Source organism: Lissotriton vulgaris, chromosome 10 (genome assembly GCF_964263255.1).
Source record: "Lissotriton vulgaris chromosome 10, aLisVul1.2, whole genome shotgun sequence".
Taxonomy (NCBI): Eukaryota; Metazoa; Chordata; class Amphibia; order Caudata; family Salamandridae; genus Lissotriton; species Lissotriton vulgaris.
Window position 1 is genome coordinate 66915673 of NC_141698.1, and position 27545 is coordinate 66943217.

General features: G+C 42.3%; 1 protein-coding gene across 1 annotated transcript in view; it reads left to right on the forward strand.

Moving 5' to 3' along the window:
- The window catches only part of PKD1 (polycystin 1, transient receptor potential channel interacting), a 410044-nt gene that overhangs the window by 375898 nt on the left and 6601 nt on the right, over positions 1–27545 (forward strand). The window contains exons 38-45 of the mRNA XM_086940492.1: positions 2856–2995; positions 9303–9430; positions 10265–10436; positions 11851–11976; positions 15364–15538; positions 18115–18402; positions 20617–20751; positions 22994–23308. Coding sequence (XP_086796618.1) covers positions 2856–2995; positions 9303–9430; positions 10265–10436; positions 11851–11976; positions 15364–15538; positions 18115–18402; positions 20617–20751; positions 22994–23308 — 1479 coding nt within the window. The remainder of the gene's footprint in view (positions 1–2855; positions 2996–9302; positions 9431–10264; positions 10437–11850; positions 11977–15363; positions 15539–18114; positions 18403–20616; positions 20752–22993; positions 23309–27545) is intronic.

Genomic DNA, 27545 nt, shown 5'->3' on the forward strand with positions numbered 1-27545 from the left:
ATTCAGTGCACATTTTCCAGAAAAGACCGTCTCATTTTCCCTGTGACACTTTTGCAGTGGGAATATTTAATTATTTATCTATGGGCGGATCCTGCCAACAAGGCAAAGCCATCTCGGGATATCAAAACTCTGTGGCAGCTGCTGATTCTGCCCCTTTGCGTAGTGGTTCCTCATGACGTCTTCCAGTGTCTTCCCCTCTTGACTCTCCTGCATTGCTTGTCCCTACAGCACTGCTCTCATGTCCCTGCTCCCCCTGCTGCCGCCGCCCTCACGGTATCATTGTGGGTCCTGAAAACGTATCCATGTTTAGGTTACATTTTCAGGACAAGCATTCCAAGCGTCCCCGATATGCTGGATTTTCCTCCTTGTAGCATGTCTTGAACACTTTTCTTCATCTCCGTGACAGACTACTATGGGTTTCCAAGGTGTTCTACCAGACCTACATGGTGGTGATACCCCTGACATGGGTGTCTTAGGCAGCACCCTAAATCGGGTGCTCTGTCCTCCATCAATGTCAGCCGCTTCACCTCCATTTCACGGAGGAAATGACATCGGGCAACCATCTCCTCTCACTCTCTAAAAAGAACCTACTGACCAAAGCAAAAAAATATTTAGAAGGTCTCGCATCAGTGCAATCTATGTTGCAGTACTATTCCACCCAACAACAAAAAAAACACTCTGCAGCTTTAAGGACAAAACAAAATAACAGCACAATTTTGGGTATGTCATGATCAGACCGACCACTCAGGAGATCTGCATGTCATTTGATAGTGCCAGTTTTGCAAACAGTAGGACCTACTCAACATTTCTTCCTTTGGCTCAATAAGCACCATTGAGCAATGTAACAAAGAAACTTTTGTTCAAATCTCAAGCATCAATTCAGTTTGTGTCTGCCTGTATGAGAAGAGCTGATATAACTATTGATCCAGAACATGATCTTTTCTTGGGCTACAGTAGAAAATAACATTGACTGTACGTATCCCTTGGCCTCCTAACTGACTACTAACAGTGATGTCAGGTTTTGTAATGTATGTTGGTTGTTCATCTTGTATTTTTAAATCTGTGGTTTATAAAGGGGGATTGACCCCCTTAGATTTGTGTAATATTGTCCTGTGGTCCTTGTAACCATGTATTGCTCACTACTATGAAATGTACACAGGCCATGCGGTTTACAAAATCAGATCTTCTAAAAAAGTTAGTCTGATTCAACTTCAATTTCCCTAACATTATAATGCTGATATCGCCACTACGAAGACATGTACCAGTCCTCAGTACACTTTTCTTACATTAATCAGACATTCTAGTTCTACGCAAACATCAGTCAACATGATTACACAGTATGTTCACGGTGGGGGTAATTTTCATAAGTTTAAAGTCAGAGTGTTTGTCTAAACATTTTTATTTACAGACGTTTGAGTAGAGCTTGAACATTTTCTCCAAACAGCAATTCTTACTCAAAATAAAATTGTTGGACACCCACCGTCACCAGTGAAATGCATGAAACAAGATTATCGACTCATTTACATAAACAACTTGACTGTAGTTTTGTTTCTGGAACTTCCCAACTTAAATGATTTTTTTCTTTTATTATAATGTGAAATATCTTTTACTATAAATTGTGCCCATAAGTTGTAGTCAAAATTAGTGGTTAATATGTTTGGGCAATCACATGAAACGAAGGGCCATATTTACGAGCTGGTTTGTGCCTCTCTTACGCCAGATATATGAAGCCACACAAGGCCACTTTTTATGATCCCAAGTAGGTCCATAAATCTGGAGTGACTAAATGCAGTTCAAATCACTGTGTTACTTCGCCCCAGGGGATGCATGATGATACAACAAGGGCCTTTTCAACGCAGTCTGTTAGATCACGGTTTTCACAACGCAAGTCGTTACATCGACTTGCGCTGGATTTAGGAATAGTGTGAATTACTATTCCAACTCCGGTCTACATACAGTAGGGAAGGTGTTGGAAACTGTCATTTACACTATTCCTTAGTCAACAGCGCCCTCCAGTGCAAGTCGGTGTAACGACTTGCGTAGGTAAAACCACAATGTAACAGTACCACGTTGAAACGGATGCGTGGTAAAAAATGTCTCCCGCCCCAGGGAGGCGTTCCATGGATATTGCCTGGGGGTTCCCACACAACTCCCATGGTTTTTGACACATATCCAGATTTACCAGAACTGTTAAACCTGGTAATGGGCCAATAAGATACGCCTTCCCCGGAGAGGTATAAGAAGGAGAAATATCTTTATCTCTCCTTGTTACTTCCTCTTCCTATGTGTGCTGCATTTTGCAGCACACATAGAAAGAAGAAAATGCCTGTCAGGATTGTTTTCATGCAGGAAGGTGTCCCTTACTGCACAAAAAATATCCTGCATGCAACGTAGGCACCCTCGCACCATAGTGTAACGGTGCCTGCATTGGTGCGAGGCTCCTAAAAGGGTACCGACGCAGAGTAAAAGGCAGGGATGCACAGTATTGTGTTAGATATGGCGCATTCCTGCCCTTTTCCTGTCACATAGTGCAGCGCACCGAAGCGACTTGCTCCGCTGGCAAGGTCATAAAAAGGCCCCTAAATGTCTTCATCGCAAAACTATTAGAAGCCCAAAGGTTGTCCCCTCCCAACAATAGACTCAGTAGCACCAGAAAATTAGGGCTGAAAAAGGGGCTGCTTCTAAAAAGTAATTTTTGGAGATTCTCAAAATGTATGTATGTACTGTCATTCTAAAATGGGGTGCTGGACAGGGGATAAGAATAACAGATGATAGCATATAGACCCACCTTGGTCAAGGATAGTGTGGAAGTGTTTATTTGACCTATTGCTTTCTCCTCTCTCTTCCCTCTGCAGAAGTTCCTGGTATACATGCTGTTCTTCCTTGTAGTCCTGCTGACTAACTATGGAGACGCTCCCAGGCACAGCAATGTCTTTCTCTTGCAGACCTCCACCAAGCAAGAACTGGGAAGCGAGAAGTTTCTCCGCATTAAGAGGTACATGTTGATGGTGGAGATGTAACTTTTGACGATCTGGGATATTTTCCCACTCCTGGATTAGCAGTTTATGGGAAAGCAGATGGTCCAGTAACTCATAAGTGTTGTGAGAGTTTTGAAACAGAATACGTTTAAGGAATGATCTATATTCTCTAGGTGTGAGATGTGACCTGTGGGATCATTGAAGCTTTGTGCCAATAAGTGAGTCTTTTGGCAATAAAAAGATTTATATATTTTTTTTAAAGTGAGTCTTTTGGTATGTCTTTCAGGCCTGACAATATATAATTGCGATAACAACAGCAACACATATGTTTTTTTCTATATTGTGCTTTAAACCACATTTGACATACAGATCATTGCATTCGGTAGTGGTGATTGTTCATCTCAGGCAACCATCAGCCCGGCTGGTAGGGTTTATGTGCCCAGGAAATGGGAAAGGCAGTGATCACAAAGATGTAACCTGTCTTGTAAAGATGACGGGCCCGATTCACAAAATGAACTTAAGACTCAATCCTAAACTTACTACTATTTTGGTATTCACAGACTGCACTTACTACTTTTGGCATTCACAGAATGAACTTACTACTTTTGGTATTCACAGAAGTTAGGATTTTGTCTTAAGTCTGTCTTAAGTTTGTCTTAAGTTTGTCTTAAGACAAACTTAAGACAAAATCCTAACTTCTGTGAATATCAAAAGTAGTAACTTCATTCTGTGAATGCCAAAAGTAGTAAGTGCATTCTGTGAATACCAAAATAGTAGTAAGTTTAGTATTGAGTCTTAAGTTCATTCTGTGAATCGGGCCCGACCTCTCCAGTCCATAGCAAGCCATAAGTGTTAGATAATTGAGTGTGATGGGAAAGCTTTCACTTACTATGCCTGATCCATGCAAAGAGAACTTTTGTTGCTGCTCTGATCTCATACCAGTTCCAACATCTTTGTAATGGATTATCGACTCTCGCTGAGCCTTTGAAGATTGACAAGAATGTCCAGTCCCAATTTGTGAAAAATGATTGCCTTTTCTTTTGTGAAACAGAATTTACATGTCTAAGTCGCCTTCAGCTTTTTTGTTAGAAATTGCAGCTATCCTGAATTTGTCACGATTCACGTGGGCGTTCATTCCATAAAATGGGAGTAAGACCTGCAAAATAACCCACCCTTACTCCAATTCAGGTTTTTAGGATATGACACAAGGATTCTGTAGTAGTGGATCTTGAGCCAAGCATAGGCAACTTCTTGGAGGACTGTGTATGCTGTTATTCTCCAGGATTATTAGACCCATATCTAGGCATGCTCTCTGATTAACTCAAAGCCTTAAAGTTGCTTTTCCACTGGTGGTTGTTGTGGGCTCGCCAAAATAAGGAGGAATGCTGTCAGTATGAAGTGTTTGCATCTGAATGGCCACATTCTGCAGTCTCTGAGCTGGTTCTTTGCAGGGCAAAATAGAGTCTATTTGTGTGATCTATTTTTAACATAACATAAGTTCTGACCTCCTGAGTCCTATATGGGAAGACAGAAGAGGAACAAATAAATAAATAAACAACCATCTTGTGTATCTAGAGAGTGGAAATTCAGCATTTGCAACTTATAAAGTCTTGGTCTCTGGAACACCCTAGATATTTGGTAGTTTGTCAACAGTTGGCATTCTATGACCCAGGGTAATTGGATGTTAATAGTAAACCTTTGACCAGTCATCAGATTGTCATTCCATGTCAGGCTTTCTGTATCAATTTAATTCTTTTTTAACTGTACATATCTCAATGTTTTATTGTCTTTTTTATCTCTTTTGATGTATTGTTTTGTACATTTGGTGAAAGCCTTTTTTAAAATATGTATTGTATGTACTGCTTTTAAGATATTTTTATGTATCGAAATAAAGCATATCAACCAATTCTATGTCAGGGATCATTTTACCCAGTTCTTCTCCATCTATTTTTATGAATAGACACCATCTGGTGGCTATTTTAGTGTCTTATTTGGCTAATAGATTAACTTGCATGTTGATCATGTGTGCACTAAAGAATGTGTGCAAGAAGACATGTTGAGTTAAGCACCTGGCGATTACATCTGGTATGACCTGGTAAATATGGCAGTATTAAGTGTTGCATAAAACAGTTTACTTTTTGTTATTAAACAACAAATATGCACAGGGCTAGCTCCAGGTCAAGACAATTCTAGCTTTCTGCCTAAGGTACAACAAGAAGGTGGTGTGGCGAGGTGCCAAAATGTGTGTAAAAGCACCATATATGTTCCCCTTTTTTCAGGCTTGAAGGCTGATAATGTATTACTTCAAGTAGAAAAGGGACAATTATTGTACGACACTGAAAACTGCATTTGGCGAATAGTGTGTAGCTTTCTGCAACCACAGTTTGCAAAGAAAGATATGATGTTTGATTCTGACTAATTCTCTATAATATTTTTGTAGGAATTTTTAAAGCATAATAAAAAAAAACACAGATACTGTTTATTTCAGGGTCTAACCTTGAACGCAACCCCACATTGTTTATTTCTATGCCACTGATTAGAAGTGATGTATATGGTACTTCCTTTTACCATACCTTTTCGCGCCAGGATACTCTGGTAGTAACAGAGCGCGTTATAAAACAGCTAAAATAAAATAAATAAATAAATAAATATTGCAATTGAGAATTTGTCAAAAAACACCAAATCCCACAATTTTCCCCTGGTAAATATCAGCAGGTCTAACTTGCTCATATTTACCATGGAAAAAGTTTGGGAAATCTGCATGTTATGCCCATTTGTGGTGGATGCAGCTTGTAGTTGTAGTTATTTATTGCGTCCGGTAAATAACGATCCATGGTGTATTGTTATTTATCATATGTAATACATAACGTTCCAATATCATGCGACGTTTACTCATTCACTATGGGGCATATTTACAAGCCCCTATCGCAACCGGAGCGTCACTTTTATTGACACTCCAGTGGCATAGCGGCATTTCCCAGATTTACAAGGTGGCACTTAGCCACTTAACGTGGCTTAATGCCATCTCGGAAATATGCCCCTATCTGCCGAAGTCCTCTGCGGCAAAGGGATGTACAATGGTTGTTGCAGTGGGCATCCCACCGCAACACCCATTGCTTTTTGATGCTGCCCCAGATCTACAGGGCTGGGGCAGCGCCAAAAACTAATGCCAGGGAATACCTGCTTTTAGGATGGCAATACAATTAGAAATGAATAATTTCTCCTCGTTTTTTGCTCTTTCTATGTATGCTGCATGGTGCAGCACACATAGAAGGAGTAAATCGCCATAAATTTGTTTATAGGCATTTCCATAGTTGCGATACAGATACAATATTCATTGAGAATGTTATGGCGTTTCAATAAGAATACTTCAGCATCCAGTTCCGTGTTCAGTAGTTTACAAAAGGACGGCTGTGGTATGTCCCTTCGACTCCCTTCACACCCCCTCCCCTTTCCCCCTTCTCATCCCATCTCAAGACGTCATTGGGAGTCAGTAATCGTAAGGCCATAGTATTTAAGCCAAGGTTCCCATATCCTCCAGAATGTCTTAGGACACCCTCTTGCCTGATAGGTCGTTTTCTCCCCCAGCATGTACATGTCCATATTTTTCCTCCACTCATTCAGTGATGGGCCCGCGACAGCCGCCCATGCCTTGGCCAAGTCACGCTTTGCCACTACTAGTCCTAGCTGGAGCAACAGTATTTTTGTCCTAGGGAGATCGATCTCCGTGGAGAGTCCCAGCAGGACCAACTGCGGATTCAGAGGAATTGTCCCCCCTTCAAAATGGCCCCTAGCTCCTCTAAAAGAGTCCTCCAATATCTCTGAATCTGGGCGCACTCCCAAACCGTATGGAAGAAGTTGCCCTCCAGTGCTTGGTAGTGCAAACAATTAGTCTCCTCCGCCCTCCCTATGCGATGCAGACGTGCCCTATCATAGTATGCCCGGTGTAAATATTTGAGTTGAATCAATCTTAAGCGTGACTGATCGCCACTTCACGAGGGTGCATCAACACCATTTCCCAGTCGAGGTCCTCTAGTGCCCCCACATCTAGTTCCTATCTGGCCTTCAAATTCAGCAAAGAGTCTGGCTTGTTATTGATGATGGTCCTGTATGTCCCGGAGACTGCCTTATCTCCTATCTCACCCATCAGGAGACAACCCTCTAATGGCGCGTACTCCGGAATGGCTGTTGTGTCAATACGTTGTGCCTGCCATGCGTGCGTCAGCTGCAGAAATTTGTAATGTTGGGATGTAGCCATAGCATACTCAGCGAGGAGGTGCGAGAATGTTACCGGTTTCCCTCGACTCAATATGTCCTTCAGCTGGGAAATGCCCAGCAGGTCCCATTGCCTGAAACCTCTCAGTTTCGCAATTTCTTTAAGTCTGCTACCTACCCAAAGTGGGGTTTCCTTTGTCACTCTACCCGACCATTTCATCTGCCTTTCTGCCTTTTTCCACGTAGCTATCACTATCTGTGTGGCTGTTAGGAGACGGGTGGAGCCCTTACCACCGTAGATATAGTGGGTATATGGGTGATCAGTGATTTGTGTATGTTCCAGCGCATATGTGGGGTGGTCTCTCTCTACATGGCCCCAGTCATTTACCACAATAAGGTGAGCTGCCCAATAATAGGCCCGCAAGTCGGGTAAAGAGATACCACCATTATATTGGTTCCGTTGTAGTGCCGCCATCGCTATCCTCTGCGGTTTCCCATCCCAGAGGAATGCTCTCAGTGTACCCTCTATTCTAATAAACACCTCATCCGGGATCCAGTGGTACGTATTTTGCAGGACATATAAGAACTTCGGGAGCACTATCATTTTGTAGAGCGCAGCCCGACCCTGCAATGTCAGCGGCAACGTCCTCCATCTGTCAGCATCCGCTCTGAATTCCGTGAACCCTATAAAGGTTTCGGTCTAGAGCCACTGTGGTGTTTGTCGTAACATAAATACCCAGGTATTTGATACCTTCAGGGGCCAATTGGAGTTGCCTCGGGCACACATCACAACCTCTACCTCTGCCCACCGGATAAAGACAGGATTTCTCCCAATTAATTGTGTATCCTGCATGAGCTCCATACGTTTTGCAACAATCCATTATCTTAGGGATGGATGTCTCTGGATTTGTGACATGCAGCAGTATGTCGTCCGCATACAACGAGATACGTTCATCTGAACCCTCCTCTCCTGGACCCCGAAATCCCGTTATATCTGGGTTCCAGTACCAAAGCAAAAGGTAGAGGAGACGTGACAACCCTGATGGGTACCCCTTCCGATCTGGAATTCCCTGGACACCACCCCGTTAACGCTGGTTCTGGCCAGTGATCGTTCATAGAGAACGGCTATCCACCGTCTGAATACCGGGCCAAATCCAAATTCTTCCAACACTAGCATATGAAATGGCCAATGGACAGTATCAAAAGCCTTTTCAGCGTCCAGAGACAGGATGAAGTGTGGCTGTTCCTTAGTGGTTGCCACCTCTAACCAATTGTGCAACCTCTGAAGATTGAGCCGTGTCGACCATTTAGGCATAAAGCCAGACTGATCTCGATGTATGAGTCCCGATATTACCCCAGTGAGACTATTAGCCAGGATCCTAGCCAATATTTTAGTTTCCATATTGATAAGAGAGATAGGTCTGTACAAGCTACAGTTCTGCGGTGGCCTGCCCTGTAAATCGCCATTATTGATTGTTTATGTGCAGGAAGATATTCCTTCCTGCTCATAAAAAATTGCCCCTGCAGCACAGGCAACCTTGTAACATGATAGGAGGGGCCCTGTGCTGCGGCAAGGCAGCTTTTTTTGCGCCTGCGCTAGGGGGCACACAGGGGTGCTCCATATTCTTGTAAATAAGCCGCAACACTGCGTTTTGAAAATGTCAGAGCACAGCGTTGCCCAATATGGCCTAGCACCACGCTCCAACATTTTTTTTTAAATATGCCCCAACGTCTATTATTGTTCAGCACAGGGGTTATGAAGCTGAAACCTATATTTAATAGTTCTGGAATTACGCCTACAGCCATTTGTGCATATCATATGTATACTCAAAAACCTAGTTTGCATATTTTAATAGGTTTTAATCTTAGCAATATAGTATCTCGTGTTATATATAGAACTGTAAGATATAAAACGATAATAAAATTACATTCAACAGCTGATATGCAATTTAAATAGAAAATGTAATGAATGGTAGTGTAAAATGTAAAGATATTTTATGGGATGCATATTTCAAATATTAAATCAATGTTTCACATAATCAAGAACTTTTCTTTATCCATCTGATTTCAAACTGAACTCCTGTTTTTGCCTTTTATACATGGCTGCAGGTCTGATGAATTTTGGGCCTGGATCTCGCAGGTGTTGCTACCTGGTCTCTACAACAATCACTCAGGTCGGGAGCCCTTCAGCCCCTTGCTGGGAGCTGTACGTCTGCGTCAAGTCCGCTTGAAGAAAGGTAAGTTATCTTATGTGTTAACAAGTTATTGCTCTGCTCAGCCATAATAGCTCAGAGATCAGTAGCGTGGAGTTCATAGTACAGGGATGACATCTTACATTCTACACAATCTAATGGTATTGTTTCAGAAAAAAATAATTGTGTTAAGGATGGTGGACACCTAATCAAATTGAGGAAATAAAGATTTGACCAAGTTCTAGTCCTAGTAATGAATATACTTTACAGGCCAAACTCTCCAATGGTATATGTAACTAGTGAATAATTTGTCCCAATGGAGCATTATTAATCCAAAATTGATATCAAAAGAGTTATTTTGTTATTTAATCAATCCTGGTTAAAATGCATCACTTTTCCTTTTGTTACTTCAATTTACAATGGCCACTTAATTAATCCAAGATAAAATTAACCACTTTTTCTTGAGTTACTTTAATGTACAACAACCATTTAGTCAATCCAAGATAAAATGCATCAATATTTTATTAGTTGCATCAATGTCCTTGTTTTGTCATACACTGTTGCTTCTTTAGGACTTATGTGTAGAATAATCAGGAGTATGGACAGTATCAAGATTCCTGTGTCACAGTGATGGACTCTATAATTAATTTGACTATGCCCATGATAAAGTTTCTGGAATTATGTCTTGTAGTTGTTGAAAGGTTAGGATTCAAATATAACAAGGTGACATTGTACAGACACCAGATTGGAGGAACACTGATCTAGCCTAGAACCCTTCCCAGGACCAGAGACCTAGGACTGTATTAGTGAACTAATATTTTGAAGGAGTGACAATCATTAATTTTCATCACCGACTTTTCTCTCTTTATTTCATTGCAGAGTGTCAGCGCACTGTTGGCGCTCTCCAGAGTGAGGCAGCTTTGTCAGCTTCGAACCCTAAATGTTCACGAAAATCAGAGCGGTTTGATACTGAGACTTACGGTGCTGGCTGGGAAGCGAGAGCTGAAAACTTCTTAAGCTCTTGGGCATATTCACCTCCAGACCTGGCGGGGTAAGAAACGTCTCACTGGGATGTTAAGGTTTTTAGAAAAGTGTTTACAGAATTTGTTTACTTCCCAGGTGGAGTTTGACCACAGTGAATGCCTTCGGTCCTTTCAGCAAAGTTTGTGAAGAGTATTTATGTTGCCTCTGTGAGGCACTGCTGCTGGAAAACATGCCTCTATCCATCCAGAGGATGAGATCCTTCCGGAGTCTGACGGGCCATTTCTCTCTCTCTCTAATGTACAGCAGGACATATATTTGTTCTCTCTCATTTACTGCACCTCCCTCAGTTTTGTGCGTATCTGTCCTGCAGTAGGATTTGGCATAATTTTTCTTTTCTGTGGTTGGTGGATCAAATAGCATGTCTCTTGAACATGGTTTGCAAACTGAGTAATATGCCTCTTTTCAGTGGGTGGAGATTGAGGAGCATGTCATTTTTGTAGCTAAAGGGTACATAGAGTATAATTCCCTCATTTTGATAAAATGTAGCTACTTGGAAACATGTCTTTGGCTTATTGGACAAAGGATCTTCTCTCTTAGCCATTGGGTATGTATTTGCAAGCCTTTTCTCCTGGGAAGTATTTTGGGGAACATGCTTCATCCTTTGCCCTTTTCTTTAGTTTGTGGATTGGACCGCATTCTCTTGCCTTTTGTTGGAGTTTTTAAAACTCTGGTGGTCATTTCGACCTCAAAAGGCAGCCTATTGGGGCATGGCCTCTGCTACTCTGGCAGAAGACTGCCCCAATTATTATGAGATCCCTGCCTACCGAGCAGGGATCTCATATACTTCTGTGCATCCTGCATACCCCACTACATCGGTTACACAGAAATCAGAGAAATTCACAGAGCAGGCAAGATGTTCTTTTGGCCCTTCTTGACAATTATTTTTCTTTTTAGGAAACTTGTATTGTTTCTTATTCAGGCAATCAGTTACTTCCCGGCTGCCTTGAACTGGAAAAACGGATGTCAATAGGCGCTGCTATGGCAGGTCTTTGAATGTGCATTGACCAATGGCTGGGTGGGCCTACAGTCAGAAAATTGAGGCTCCACTTCCAGAAACTTGGTGATTCCTCCATCTATAAATGAGCTGGGGCAAGCCGGCAACCACAAGTTTGCCGGTCTGGGAGCCCCACCAATTTATACTGGGGATCCCACGCTGTCAAACACTGACGTAGTTGATTATGTCTTTATCTTCGGGTGCAGGATCGTGGAAATAGACCTTGTTCCTGTTGGTGGGGTGTTGCGAGACAGCTCTTTGTCTGTTGTTAGTGTTTTGATGAAAATACATCTTTCGTTTAGCTTTTGTTGTAGGTAGCATGCCACATTAGTGAAATTTGTGTCCTCCTTCTCTTTCCTTATTGTTGCATATTGAGACCATCATCCTTAAGTATAGCCTACTAACTTCTGTGTGTCTTTTCCCCCAGGGTGTGGTACTGGGGGTATCTGTCGCTCTACGACAGCAGTGGATATATTCAGGAGCTGGGGTCCAGTTTTGAGGAGAGCAAAGTTATCTTGGAGAGTCTGCAGCAGCAGCACTGGATAAATAACCAGTAAGTACAGAACCCTTCGGTAACTTATGGTCACGGAGCTTCACTATGTAAGTCCAGGATCGGCATTGCCCACAAACCTAGGTATATCCACAAACCTGATAATCTTATGACCGGTCAGGTCCCCTTTGAGCAGCAGGTAGTGCTCTGATGCATATGGCTGAATTTGCACCAGTGCTTATGACCAGGACATATGTTGATGGTGAATACATTGCGTTTAAGAGAGCTTAGTGATTTGCGTGCCTGCTGCGAAGAACGGTGTGAAACCCATATGTCCGGTTTTAGTCAGAGAGACTTACTAATATTTTTATTGGTGTCAGGTAGATAAAATGAGTATACTTATTTTTTAGAGGTAACACCTGTAAGTATGCATTAAACTATAATTCTCTTTATAGCATTTATTGTCTGTACTGAATTTGATAAACCACCACCTAAGAAAGATCTACGGTTCTTTCCTCATGCCGTTTCCCTCCATTCATATTATAGCAGTCTGACAACTTCTCTGCCTCTCACAACCAGAGAACCACATATAACCAATCATGGAATGAAGCTCAGTTCCCCGTTTTTTGGGGTAGACCCCACAGTTCATGCTGAGTAGGTGCCATACATGTAAAATGTGCTTACTACTACTCATCTGAACCAGTCTCATCCGACTGTCCCTGAACAATGCAGCGTTCTCCTTTAGGAGTTGGGGGGTATATGATGCCTCGTCTGAGCTTTGCAGTGTCCTCCTTAGGCAAGAGAGTGCACATCTCCTCTGAACAATATGGAATCCCAGGTCCACTGATGCAGCAGCTGCCCAGGAGGAGGTCATTGTGCTCCAGGAGGACAGAGCCATCACCCAACCAAATTATGGAGATTTCAGGACCCCCAGGACCAATACTCGGGGTACCGTACCCCTTTCAGCAGCCAGGGCTTGTTAGGTGTACAGCCCGGACACCAACACCCCAAGACCGACTTACCAATGAGGTACGTCAGCCTCGAAGATGCCAGCACTGAGCGTGGCCAACTTTCCTGTTTTGTCCCTATCTCCATATCATCCCCAAAAGTGAGAGCCTCTAATGAAAGCATCCCGCCAGACAAAACACCTCTGCACCCAAGCCAGAGTCCTAGCCTACCGACAATGCCCCCTTGCCCCAGAGACCCTCAGGAACCAAGGCCCCCTTTAGGTTCCGACTGACTTGTCTCCATTTCCCACTTGCAGCATTTTGTCTGCTTACAGGTCTCTCCATAGACTTCAGTTGTAGCATTCGAGGCTACCCTTGCGGCCAGCAGCGATGAACCTGCACATAACCCCAAAACTGCTGGGGGTTCTAAGGACCTTGGCCCCTACTTACCTTTAGTCCAGAAGAATTAACCTATAACTTGATTGCAAGGAACCCTATGCAGTGTATATTTCTCCCATAGGATAACACTACTGTATTCGAATGCTCATGCCTCAAATCTGTAGCTGTATTTTCTAAGTGTCTGACAATCACTAGCTTAAAAATACTTACCTAATCTCTTAAATCTTGGTGTTTAAATAAATATAAAAATCTATGTGATTTTTCTACCTTGGTGTCGGATTTCCTTATTGAGTGTGTGTCTCATTTATGGACTCTGTGTGCGATAGATGCCTAACACTCCCCTAACGCTGCTTGACCACACTACCACAAATTGAGCTCCTTGGGATTGCTAGCGCAAGTCCCTGTACAATAATAAGGGATACGTGGACTCTCTGCACAGTGCACCTCATTTTGGTACACTATATAAGGAGTCAAAGCCACCAATGACAATCTATCCAGTCAAATCGTATACTAATGGACGCCTGTGTTCTACTGCTTATACACAGTACCCGTATAGTCCTTCACCTACTGCCTAACAAACGTTTAACTTTTGTTGTAATACCGGCAGCATCAGTATTATAGTCCATTTACCTTGATTTTGAAAGCATGAGTAGAAGGTTGTCAATTACAACTTCTGAATCAAGAATTTTGACCTGCACATATATTGCCTACACAGCATCGGCGACGAGCATATTGTCACAGTAAGCATGCAGATGAGTACTTTACATCCACATCCACTTAACCTGCTAACAAGTTGACAGTCAATATTGTGCGGTGGGTATATGTGCAGAGTAATATTTAACTTTTGATATCCTGATACAACACCGTGTAGGAGTGGTTCTGAGATTTGGGGCTTTGGCCTTCTGATCACACCATGGAGTTTTTTGAGAGCATATTCTGGGACAGAGGTTCTTATCTGCTTCAGACATAGATAGCTGCAGTATAATCAAATTTAAAAAGCACTACCCTGTAGAGCAAGGCTAATATATCCTCTCTGAGTATGCAATAAAATAAGATACATCTGAGAAAATATTTCTGAAAACTGCAAGAAGGATTGCACCCCAACAATAATGCTACTACTACCCTGTCAATACTGTGCATGAAATAGTCAGTCAGTCAATCGGCTTTATTTCGATAAAAGATATCTTTAAAAGCATTACATAGAACAACAATTTAAAAAACCACAACATATAAAATACAGCACCTAGTCAATTAAAATAATGTTCATTTCAATAAATTACATAAAAAGGTCAAGTAAAGTGACCACAATTAAACAATAACATTGAGCCGTTTAAGTCTGATCGACCAAGCCCATCCAAAGTATTTGGACATGTCACAAACATACAAGGGCCGGGTGTCAGACATCAAAATTCGCAGAGCGACTTTATGCTGTCTGGTACCTAGCTCCCTGCATAGTGGTTTTAACCACCTAGATCTCGGGGATTTGTAAGCCGGGCATTTAAAATAGGAAATGGGCAACAGACTCCACTCTAGAGGTACAAAATACACAAAAGGGAGCGGTTTGTGCCGGAATGTTCCAGCGAGCAGACAATTCGCCAACTGGAAGCAAGCCCACCCTAAACTTGAAATACAAAGCCCTATCAAAGGATTTTGAAATCAAGTCAAGGTAGGGTTCGCAAAAGGCCACGTCCATGATCCTGTTAAATCTAAAAATAGGATTGTGATAAATATATATTGTTGTTTCATTTGAACATTGTGTGGATAGGCCAGAGTGAGGTCTCATTTGAGCGTTGTTGTTATCGCTTACCAGTGAGGTCTGTGCCTGATAACAGCTTTCTCTTATTGAGCAAGGGACTGGTGGTGTCTGGTGTGAGATGTCTCCTCTGAATGTCATACTGTGCTCCTCAGTGCATGGAGATATTGTAAATGAAATAATAGTTGCACAGCTGGTTCTACCTGTTACTTTGGTAATTTCTTTGTATGGCAGTCCAGCATGGAAATGCCAGCATTGTATACAAATGCTCATCCAGCCAGGCAGCACGCCCACTTCTCTATGCATGTGTCCTACGCTTACCACGCCCTCTTGTCTCTTCTCTCTCATCAGGACCATGGCTGTCTTCGTCGAGTTGCCCCAGTACAACCCTGCCGTTGTTCTCCACACAGTGGTCACTCTGCTGGTAGAGTTTCCCTTCACTGGGCAGGTGCTTCCGTCTGTGGATATCCAGTCCTTCCCGCTCCTGAGGCTGAGCGGTGAAGTGCACCTGCTGCTTATCATGATGGTAAGTATGGCAGAACCTACCACTTACTGTATGTAAAACAGTAAGCGATGAATAACTACAACAAAGATTCTATCTCTGAAGACCATGTCTAATTCGCATGTGGGGTACCCATAAAGCCTGGCCCATGGCTACGCACTGTGTACTACTCGTTTCGTCTCAGTGAACACGTAGATTTTGTTGTGGATTGTGTTTAATATTTGTGAATGGTACACAAAGTGCACAGCAGTCTATGGTGTCTAAATCAAATACAAAAAAATTCAGATAACTCTACAGATGGCCCATTGCTGCAAGCCATGTTTACCGCTTCCCTAAAGTACACATGAGAAGTGCACTGTATGCGTTGCTGAAACGTTCAAACCTAGTCCACTGGCGGCAACTTGTGCCTACTAAAACTACTAAACATTTACATTTGAAGTTAACAATTACTTCAAAATAACCTTGGATCATGTTACAGATTTGGTCTTGCTGGGTTCAACATGTTTTGCGCTATAAATGACCTAAACCCTCATATAGGGCCATATGTATCAAGATACCAATTAGCGATTCTCTAATAGCGATTTTTATGAAATCGCTATTTAAGAATCGCTAATTGGTATGTATCAAGAAAATCGATTTTTTTTTGCGATTTTGTTGATATTCCTTAATTGCGAATTCGCAAATTGCGAATTCGCAATTAAGGAATACTTTCCCATTCATTTCTATGGGCCACCTGGCCCCTAGGAAGGAATGGGAATTTATTCTTAATTTGCGATTCGCAATTTGCTAATCGCAAATTGAGAATAATTTCAAGGCTGCAGGGGTGTCCAAAGGACACCCTGTTGCACCCCTGAAATAAGTATGGGTGAACATGTGGTGCACATACATGCCCTAAGGGCATGTATGTGCGTCACATGGCACTTATAAAAATTCTGAAATGTGCATTTTTCAAGGAAATCGCAACTTACGACCAACTAGAAGTTGGTGGTAATTTGCGATTTCTTAAGGGCATTTAGGATTTTTTTTTTGCTTAATAGATTGCATTTAAGGAATCGCAAAATTTGCGATTCCTTAAATGCAATCACAAAATAAGGAATCGCAAATTTTGCAATTCCGTATTTTGCACCCAAATTCTTTCATACGTAGCATTTTGCGAAAATAGGTTCGCAAACGCCGAAATTCTGTGAATTTTGGCGTTTGCGAACCCATTTGGCCTTGATACATATGGCCCAATGTGATTTGATTTCTTGAGAATTATCAACAACATTTGCCCCACCCATTCTGTCATCCAAAAACTCAAGATAATCATTTTTACTCCTAATGATTCTTACCCTTCTAGTCAGTAGGTGTACTGAGCACATACCTGTTGGAAGCAAACCTCGCTTATTTCCAACCGTCCTTTATGTTCACCAGAGAGGAGCAACTCGTATCAGTTCACAACCTCCTTTGGCATTTGCCGGGCCATCTATCACTTTTCCTTGATTCCATGTCCTTTCTTCAGTTCTTTTTTCAGACTCTGCTTTTTCAAAGGACATACCTTCAAATTTGCTTGTATTTCAAGGGTAAATTCTTTTAGCCATGGCAATAGAAAAAGTGACTCACAGCTTTGCACTTCCCAGAGAAATCAATACACATTTTTTTCCCCTGGACTTATTGTCAAAATCCAAACTTTCGCTATGTGGATGCTTAATTATCAGCACCAGACAACAGATAAACCTTTGATGTAAAAAAATAACTACTTTCGCTCCAACCACAATATTAAGAATCTCATAAATATTTAATAAAATACACATAAAATACAAGTGACATTTGTTAATACAATTGTTTTCTATGTTATTTTTGGACCAAATGTTTTTGATGATGCGTCTGGCCCAATCAGTGGATGACAAACTATATTAACAAATGTCACTAGAATTTTAGGTATATTTTATTAAATATTTATGAGAATCTAAACATTGTGGTTGGAGCCTAATTGATAATTTTTTTACATCAAAGTTATATCTGTTGTTCTAGTGTTGAAAATTAAGCATCCACATAGCGAAAGTATGGATTTTAACAATACATCCGGGGGAAAAACTGTTGTGCTGGTTTGGCTGAACCCTAAATGGTTGATGCACTCCCCAGAGAGCCATAAGGACCACACACACTCTTTCTCCCTCCACCCTTGCCCATTAACACTTGTTCTCCTCTTCTTCTCAGAACATTTGACAGATCTCCCTCGCACTGTCTGTGAAGGTCCCTTGCAAGGTCTACTCTTTATTTCCCTCCTGCCTAATCATCAGTCCTGCCCTGATCCCTTCTTCTTTCCTCTTTGCAGTCTTCTCTGCCCATGCCTCCCCATCCCTGCACTGCCACCACTTTTCATTCTCAGGTCATTGATTATCATGGCCCAGTTCACCTACCTTTCATCTCAAACAGTTTAATTCCATCAATTGTCAATCTTTGACATTACGTTAAGTAACTTGGTCATCATAACTCTGATGAGAAAGAATTGCGGGCCTTAAAAAATCCATCATTCTGAAATACATCACCCAAAGCTAGAGCACATGGTCTCATAAGAACGTGCTTCTTCTGAAATTTAGTTTTTTTTATTATATTAGGTTTTCCTGATGGCGTTTGTGGTCTACTTTGTGATATCGGAGTCCCTGGCTGTGAAAAAAGAAGGCAGTGGCTATTTCAAAGTCTTCTGGAACTACGTCCATTGGCTGCTGATTATCCTAACCACCTGTACAGTGATCGTACACATGAGCCGTGCAAGTCTAGCTGACCAGCAGTGGGCTAGATATCTCCTGGACCGCAGACAATTCACAAACTTCTATCAGATCGCCATCCTCAGCACGGTCTTCAACTGCCTTGCCGCATCTCTGCTCTTCATCCTCACATTACAGGTAATTAAGCAGGAAAAAAGAAGGGTTTTATACACTGTTTGCACCAATATAAACTTAATTTGAGTGGTAGCTTCTATAGACATGTACAGGCGGTGGGGTTGCATGTGTCTTGAATTATCAAAAATATTCTAGAACTCAGAACATATCACACAAGACCTTAGTAATCTATGGGACCTCCTTAATAGAATAGTGGTGTGTTTTGATCCTGTCGGGGCCATCCCAGTTTTGGTTCCCTTTTGCGAAAATAACTAATTGTCTGCCTACCATGCATCTTAAAGGAGAAGTTGAGGAGCACACCGCAGCCTTTTCTGGCAGATTAATATCAGGCCTTTCCCTACCATTGAACTTTTATTGGCAGATTTAAAAAAAATCTAGATATCACCCTTTTTTTCTTTCTACTGCAATAAAGAACATCAAATAGTCACCCTTGTGCAGAAGATGGAACTCAAAGAGGGTATCAGCCCTAAAATTCCTCTATGCGATATAACTCGAAGGTCAGGTTTCAGGTGTCAAATGAAGAACAAGGGTTATCTTTCATACTTCTGTGGGAAATTAAGACAGGTCACCAACCATGTATTCTTCTGCTATGAAGAGAAATGGGAACAAACCCCAGACTTTCAAGCTTTAATGGGAGATAAAACAAGGCTTATTAGTTATCTGGCTGCATTATGTGAATTATGGACTCTAAAATGCTCTGAACTCTTGATAATCATGACTTCATAGAATGTGGCTGTTTTGATTTTAATTAAATAGAAATCTCAAAACCTGAGACAATCAAGAGGAGATTAAGACTTCAAGGTCCTGAGTACATTTTCTACACCATATACTATGGACTTACAGTCAACTTAAATGTGAAAATTAGGTATAAGCCAAGGTAACCATGTTTAAAGCACAATGTTGTTTAACGTATATGTCTCCTCTTTGGCTAACATTATGAGGTCTTTCGGGTGTATGCCCATCTCATACGCTGACGATACGCAGCTGCTGTTCACTTTTAAAAACTTTACCCCGGAGATAAGACAAGCTTTCTCCAACGGCATGACTGCGATCGCCGGCTGGATGGCCAAGAACTTTCTCCAGTGTAATGTGGGAAAGTCTGAGGTCATGCTATTCGGAGAGGCAAAAATCCTGTGGACCCCTGACTGGTGGCCCTCCAGTCTGGGTAAGGCCCCTTCCCCGAAACAGGTGGTGAAAAATCTGGGGGTCCGTCTAGATCATGACCTCACCCTTGCCCATCATGCCAGCACCACGGCGGGATCCTGCTTCCACATCATTAGCCTCCTTCGGAAGGTGTTCCCCCTTCTACCAGACAATACAAGAAAGACCTTGGTCCAGGCCCTCGTTCTGAGCCGCCTGGACTATTGCAATGGCCTATTCTTAGCAGCCAATGAAGGAGTGCTTAATAAACTTCAGGTGGTTCAGAACACTGCGGCCCGCCTGGTAACCAATGCCCCCCCTAGAACTCCATCCTTGCCCCTCCTCAAGGCCCTCCACTGGCTTCCCATCCGGAAACGGGTGGAATTCAAGATTTGCTGTGTGGTGCACAAGAGTCTCCACAACCTCGGTCCACACTATCTGGCCGAAAAATTTGTATACCACCGCCCTTCCCGCAATCTTAGGTCCAGCAATCAGCTATCACTTCAGGTTCCTAGACATAACAAGACCAGACAGGGAGGTCGCGCCCTTTCCATTATGGGCCCGCGTCTGTGGAACAGTCTTCCCCTATCCCTCAGAGATTGCCCGAGTCATCTAGCTTTCAGGAAATGCCTAAAGACAACTCTATTCTAGTGGGAGCGCTGCCCGACCTGTTCCTTCACAGCACCCCGCGGAGATACACCTCCGGGTGGGATGCCGGCGCGTTACAAGCCCATAAATAAATAAATAAAATAAATGTTATGTTATGTTAATAACTTTTATTCGGCGCACAGCTGCCCCAGCGAAGGGGCGTCCTGGCGCACAGGCACTTGACTCCTCGTTAGCAGGGGTAAAGTGCACAGAGTTCTAAATCCAACAAAATAGATCTAGAAAAATGGCAAAACAATCAGGAGGGACCATGAAGAAAAGGTGTATTTCCTTCAAGACTGCTTGGGACATGATTGAATGAAATCATTAATTATTGACAAACTATGTGGGGCAATAATTAGTAATTTACTGATTGACCATGTAATCTCTAATTTAATGTATTAACAATATGCACCTACCTTTTATTTACAGGCCGCTCACCAGCTACGGTTCATCAGACAGTGGTCAATATTTGGTAAAACACTGCGCAAATCCTCCAGAGAGTTGTTCTGTGCATGGGTGGGCTTCCTGATTCTTGCCTTGGCATACGCCCAACTGGGCTTTCTGGTACGTATATGCCGTGTTGTAAAATGCGTCTGAAAGAAAGAGCAGCCATCTCACCTATATACCACCTACAAGGCGACACTCCACACATTCTTAGAACAAGATAAAAGAGATTCCACGTGATTGTCAGACACTAACTGTGAAAATGTGGTGGATCTTGGGGGAGAGGGCAGAGAGGGGAAAGAACTAGCATGTAGCAAAGAACTTAAAGTTTACAAAAGTTGGTTAAGTCTCCTAACCCGATATAGGACCGCTTTGAGTTGCTTAGAAATGTTTATTCTTTGATGCTCTTACTAATCCTCTGTTTGAGACTAGAGCGGCCATGTTGTAGTTATCAAATGAAATCCATTCATTCATGCAATGACTGCCAGCCATCCAAGCCCCAGAAACCAACAATCAATGCGAGGTGAGAACTTAGCAAGTAAACACAACACCTCAATTTGGATAAGAGCCTTAAATCAACATTTCAGAGAGAGATGGGAGAAATAATTTTGTAAGAACCAACTTCATTTTAAGGACAGAGAGGAAGCAAGAATCTCAATTGAGGTACAGCAGGAAACAAACGTTTTCTGGTATTATTTTGGTATGCATTGGTTTCCTGTGGAAGCCAGGAGCATGAATACCGGCATTAAAACCCAGTTCATCGCAACTTCTACGTCACAGCAGAGAGTTCTGAGTGACATCATGGACAACTCGTGCTCTGCACCCATCTATTTGTTGTCTCTCAGAACCCCTCAGTGAAAAACATCCCCTTTACTCACTGTTATCTCATTAATCCTATATACTAAACATGATTCTGAATGAGAGGTTGGGCCCTCTAGCACGTGGGTTCTATGACGGCTACATGCTTGTCCCTTTCATTTTCAGGAGCAGATGGTTAAGGGGGATGGGATAAGAGTGAATACCTCAAGTGGCCCTCAGCTTAAGATAAATGAGCATTTTAATGTATGGGACCCCTATTACAGGTTTAAATGTTCATGCAGTATATGAGGGCTTAGATTGGTTAACAGGATTCCAGACTCAGGGTACAAAATGGTTGGGGGTGGTTTATAGTAGGTGATCACAAAATGTGAGCAGAAGTCTGGGCACCAAAGAGGCGAGAACCAAGTGAGTATGGAGCACTTTTGAGTGAGGCTTACAAAATGGCTGAGGTCAAAAGAGCTTGGGAAGGGGCACCAAGTGGATGCAGAGACAGGAAGGGTCACAAAGTGAGTGAGTGTGCACACAGTTGAGTACAGTACAGGGTGGGTGATGTTACGGAAGAGGGTGAGGCGTTTTAAGGCCTATTTGTAATACTTAATACACACCAATTCAATCGCTAGCTACATATTTGAATGCAGGGCTTTCTCCTTTCTGTGTAGATGTGGGTACAGGCAAATGAGTGAATACTTTTGCCCATATGCATACTGCCTATTAGCAAAGAGTTCTCTAAGTGGATATGCCAAATGTGTATTACCCAGGAGATGTTGCAACATCAGTGGATTCTCGGACAGTCGGCTATAGACACCAACTCCACGTCCACATGGGAAGCAGGTCTCTGAACTCCATCCAAATACAAGCCTTGATGCACCTAAACAAACACTGGTAGTGCCTCAATGGCTGTGATGTCTATATCTGTGTTGAGGTACCATGCACCTCAGAACTTGAGGGCCCCCAGGGGCAGCTGATCACAAAAATGTGGCAGCCGGAGAAAATGTTTTTGTGCTGTGTATCCTTCTGTGTTTGTCAAAGAGTGCGTAAGACACTGAAGTCTGTTGTCTGGCAGTGGTGTTACATGGCCCTGGTCTATGCATGGTGCTCTTGATTGTGGTCCACTGGTGTGAAAACTAGGTTCCTGAACCTCTTTGGTAAAGTGGCCCCATTTATCCTTGAACAAACGACTACAATCCGAGACTTAATAAGTTAATGGATAGTTAGGATAAGAAAGGCATTGAAAAAATGTATTTTACAAAAAGATGGTAAATGCACGAAAACATTTCCTAGCAGAAAGTGTGAAATAGGATATTAAACTTACCATGTGTAGGAATTCTTGAGGCTAATGTTTTGGCTTTATGAGCTCTGATCACTTTTGTTTTCAGTCTTCACCTACTGATCCATATGTTTGCTTTAAACTCACAAGTTCTTTAAACTGCTTTATGTATCGTTGCTTTCTGTTTTACATGGCACTATCCTTTTCCTCTCTTCGCACAATTTTGACCATAGCGTTATTGCTTTACATATTGCTGACATCATCTCTCTCTGGCAGCTCTTCTCTTCAGACTCCAAACCCTTCCACAGCTTTGGCGCCAGCCTCCTCACGATGTTCGATGTGATTCGTGGCAGCGTGAACCTGCAATTGGACCTTCCTTTCCATCCAAGTGTATACCACGTATATTGTCTGAGCTATGTCGTGCTGCAGTCGTGGATCCTGCTGCGACTGTTTGTGGCTACGCTGCTGCACAACTTCAGCCAGGTGCGGCACAGCATGTACCGGCCTGCCTACGATCCGCAGGACTACGAGATGGTGCAGCTCTTTCTCCGGCGGCTGCGGATGTGGATGGGCATGAGCAAAGTTAAAGAAGTAAGTGTTGCCCAGCTTGTGCACGTTATACAGGCTATTACTGTGGGCTGACGCGATGGGCCTGGGAATTGGAATAAGCGAATGCAACTAGAATGGTACAATCGAAAAGCAAAAAATAAAAACAATTCAGTGATGATAAATATGCTGCAGTTAAAAACAACTCCTACTTCACTATTAAATTCTATTCCCTGAATTTGCCCCCAGGGAAAAGGAAGTAGGGCAGGAAGTGGTCTAGTGTTGCATTTGTCAACAGCACAATTTCCTATGTAAACAAATTGCCTGATCCTTGATAAACTGATTTATTTTTCTTTTGCCTCATTTCCCAAAGCGTTTTGTGACTCCCCAGCAGTTTAATGTTAATTGCATTGCTGCTGGCTTATGTTCAGTAAATTATCCAAGTCCACCTTAGATTGCACTCTGTCCCTTATTCGGGTTGGCCATAAATATGACTAGGTGATATTACACCCGCAATGACTTGATACTGAAGTAAAGTTCCCCTCGAGTATTACATCTATGTGCAGTAAAGGTATTAAAATGACACAACTGAAAGAACCTTAACCGGGTCAGTAATACTTTTGGGAGACCCCCAAATAAGATTAGGTCTAAAAAAGGCCGATGCTTATATCTCCAGTTGAGTAAAAATAACCTTGTGATCATTTGGAGATCTGATGTGTTTGTCCCGCAAATATTGAGAAAATCTCAAATGCTAAGCGAGGCCCAGTAGCGTAAGAAATATATACAATTTGAAGAAGCGGTGAGAAAAAAAGAACTGCAAAACACCACAGTAGTAATAATGATAATAAGTACAATTATAATAAATCCATTCTAACCGCCATCCCATTTCTTCATAAATGTAAATATCACAATTGAAAATAACTGTATTATGGCCATTGATGTATGTTCCATAACTGTAATCTGCTGCATGTGGGAAACAATGCATGACAGTGAAAGTCGAGCAAAATTTCTGCTGAACTACATCAAAGATGTACAATTGTAAAACAGTCTATCTTCTCATTCAAGCCTTGAGCATCACTGTTTAGCTTGAAATCCAGTTCTGTTTGCAAAAATGACTCAGTCTGCTTCCCTGTCATTATAGTTACGGGTGATCTTTTCAAGAGTTTGCCGTTGAGCAGCATGTTTCGCTCTGTCAAAAAGTAGGAGTAGAGTGTTTTGCTTGTGCATCCTCTTTGTTGCGTGGTGTTGATTTATCTTCAGCATCACTTCTTTTTTGGCTCCCCCACACAATATTAAGCCACATGAGCATATGATCATAAATATCACAATGTGAGTGGGATAGTTCATGTGTTTACAAATGGTGTGTGTGTTTTTGTTGCAATAGTGGCCCCTGCACATGCCACACTTAGGAGCAACTTCACAAGAAAATGTCGGACCGCGGAGCTGCAGCAAATTTGCCAGCGCCGCGCTCTGATATTTTCAAAACGCAGGGATGCGCCGTATTCAAATAGCGCTGGCGCAAAAATAGCTGCCCGGCGCAGGCACCCTGCCAACATGTTGCAAAGATGCTTGCACTGCAGGGTTGATTGTTTATGTGCAGGAAGGATTCCCTTCATGCATATAACCATCCCATAATGGCGATTTGCACCCTCTATGTGTGCTGTAGAAGGCAGCACACATGGAAAGAGGAGAAATTAATAATTTCTTCTCATTGTGCCATTCTAACACCTGGTATTCCATGGCATTAGTTTTTGGACCTGCCTCAGTCTTGTAAATGTGGGGCAGCATCAAAAAGCAATGGGTGTTGCAGTGGAACTCCCATTGCACGCCCCTTTTCCACAGAAGACTGCAGTGGAAAAGCACATATTTTCAAACTGGCTTAGAGCCACCTTGTAAATATGGAAAATGGCGCTCTGCCAGTGGAGAGTCAAAAAAAGGTAATGCCCCAGTGGCACTGAGGGCTTATAAATATGCCCCTTAGTCTCTCATTTGATTGTGCCAGCAAATTGTGACCCCTGCGCAGACCCCAGGGAATTAGGATTTGTAATAACGATGTTCATTTTGGGTATGTCAAGCTGCCAGAATTTAACACCGTGGGATGACCCAATAATTATCAAGACGAGTATCAAATATGCTTCGATGTACTTGAATCAGGGCGCTATTGTGGTCTTCTGCATTGGCCATATCTAGTAGAGTGGCATGACTTACCTTGGCATGAAATGGTTTGTACTATATTATCCTGAATGTTCCTGTTTCTGTGGAATGCAAGTTGCTGCAATGGTTGGCCAGAATCTATGTTAACGAAGTGCAAATTATTCTGAATAAACAGGCTGGAAGGCCAGAAAGAGGGATACTTAAACGCAGATTAAGTGGCGGAGTTTCCTGGGTGCTGCAGAAAGATTTTATCCAGGTCATTAGGTTGCTGGGACTAACCAGCCCTGTCTTCTATCCCTCCTGCAAAGTGATTTTGGCATGGATAGATGATTTCAGCAAGTCATAGTTGAATGATGTCCCTGCAGAAGACTCTGGTGAGCAGCATTTCGATGGGCTGTTTTACGTGTTTCCACCAGTGTGCACGCCTCCTGAGCTTTAGATCTCTTCGGACTAGCTAGTAAGCCCTTGGAGAACATGGCTTGTGATTTAAATCACCAAATTTCCCCTACTTTCTATCAATCCTTTGACTGATGTAAAAAGAATCATCCATTATCTCGATGTTTGGGGGCTCTGTAGTTTTACCGTACCCGGTGATACCAGGCCTTGAATGAATTTACAGCCATCTAGGTGGTGTTGTGTCATGCAGAATGTTATTCTGTCAAGCTTCTTCAGCCTCCTAAAGTCTTACATGCACATAATGCGGAGCATTATTAGCAAGGCAGCCAGATAGACACTGATAGAAATACTTTTATAAGACAAAGTGTTCAATTGCTTGCTCTCAGGCCTTGAATAAGACCAAGAAGGTTGGTTGTCATCTTCATGATGGCTCCCAGAAAGCTGGTCAGAAAGCTTTTGCATTATTTTCATTAATATGCAAGAGGAGAGAATGGGGACTTTGGAATAAAGTACAAGCTGGCGACTTTTTAGGATTCTGTAAGAACCACCCTCAAACTAGGACTGACAGAAGGGAGGTGGAGGAGGGGTCATTATTCCCTGGGCCCCACACTTGTGCTTCAAGATTTATTTATATGTTGTACTGCAGACCTGTCATGTCTTCTCTTTCCCTGCAGGACATATTTTTTTTAAAGTTTGAAACAGGTCCTGTCTGTGGACCCAGCCCCCACAAAAACACCTCACATGCCTGCTGCCTCCTGCAAAGCAAGCTATATATATATATATATATACATGTGGCATGTGAACAAGGGCTTTTTGAGCCCGAAACGCGTCTTGCCCTCTTGCTACCAACCTTTCCTGCAATAAAGACCAACCTGTGAATTGTGAGCTGTGGTCCGTCTCCTGTTTGCTTCGCTAGTCCTGGGTTGCGCTGGGATTGGAAGTGGCGTTCCTTGGAGTCTGCGCACATATATATATATATATATATATATATATATATATATATATATATATATATATATATATATATATATATATATATATATATATATATATCTATCCTTCTCCTTCTACTTGTATTTTGATTCAGAAGGATAGGAAAGGACTGCAGCTCTGTAGGCTGTGTAGAGTAGGAGGTGCCAAGGACGGTATGTATTACATTAACTACAGTGAGTAACTTGTAACTGTTTAAACCACAACATCCTGTTTCAAAATGTATTAGTCATTCAAGCATTATTTGCACCAGGGTTTTGTAGTCTTTCACGCTTCTTATTATTACAAAGCACAGATATAGGTTCTTAGAATTCCACTTTATTACCAGATAAACATACAAGGCAAAGTAGAGCATCTAATTCTCACTGAGTAGTACATTCACAGGGTAGAGGACCTTTTATCCCTGCAGAGTACAGACACACTGGAAGCCAAAATGTCTTGTTTTCAAGCATCACAGGTTCACAAGAAACTCAAAAGCCTTCTTATCTCATGCAACCGAATAAAATTTAAATCGTTATACATAGTGTACAAAGCACTGCATGATCAGGCTCCTCACTTTTTTAAGGAACAGTTGACACCTTACAAACCAACCAGACTGCTCCGATCGGCCACCTTGAACCAACTAGTGGTCCCTCGATCCAAGACAGTTTCTTGGGGAGATCGTCGCTTTCTGGTTGTGGTTGCAGTTATGTAATACCTTGCCACACTGCATTAAGATGTCTCCCTCACTTCTGCAGTTCCG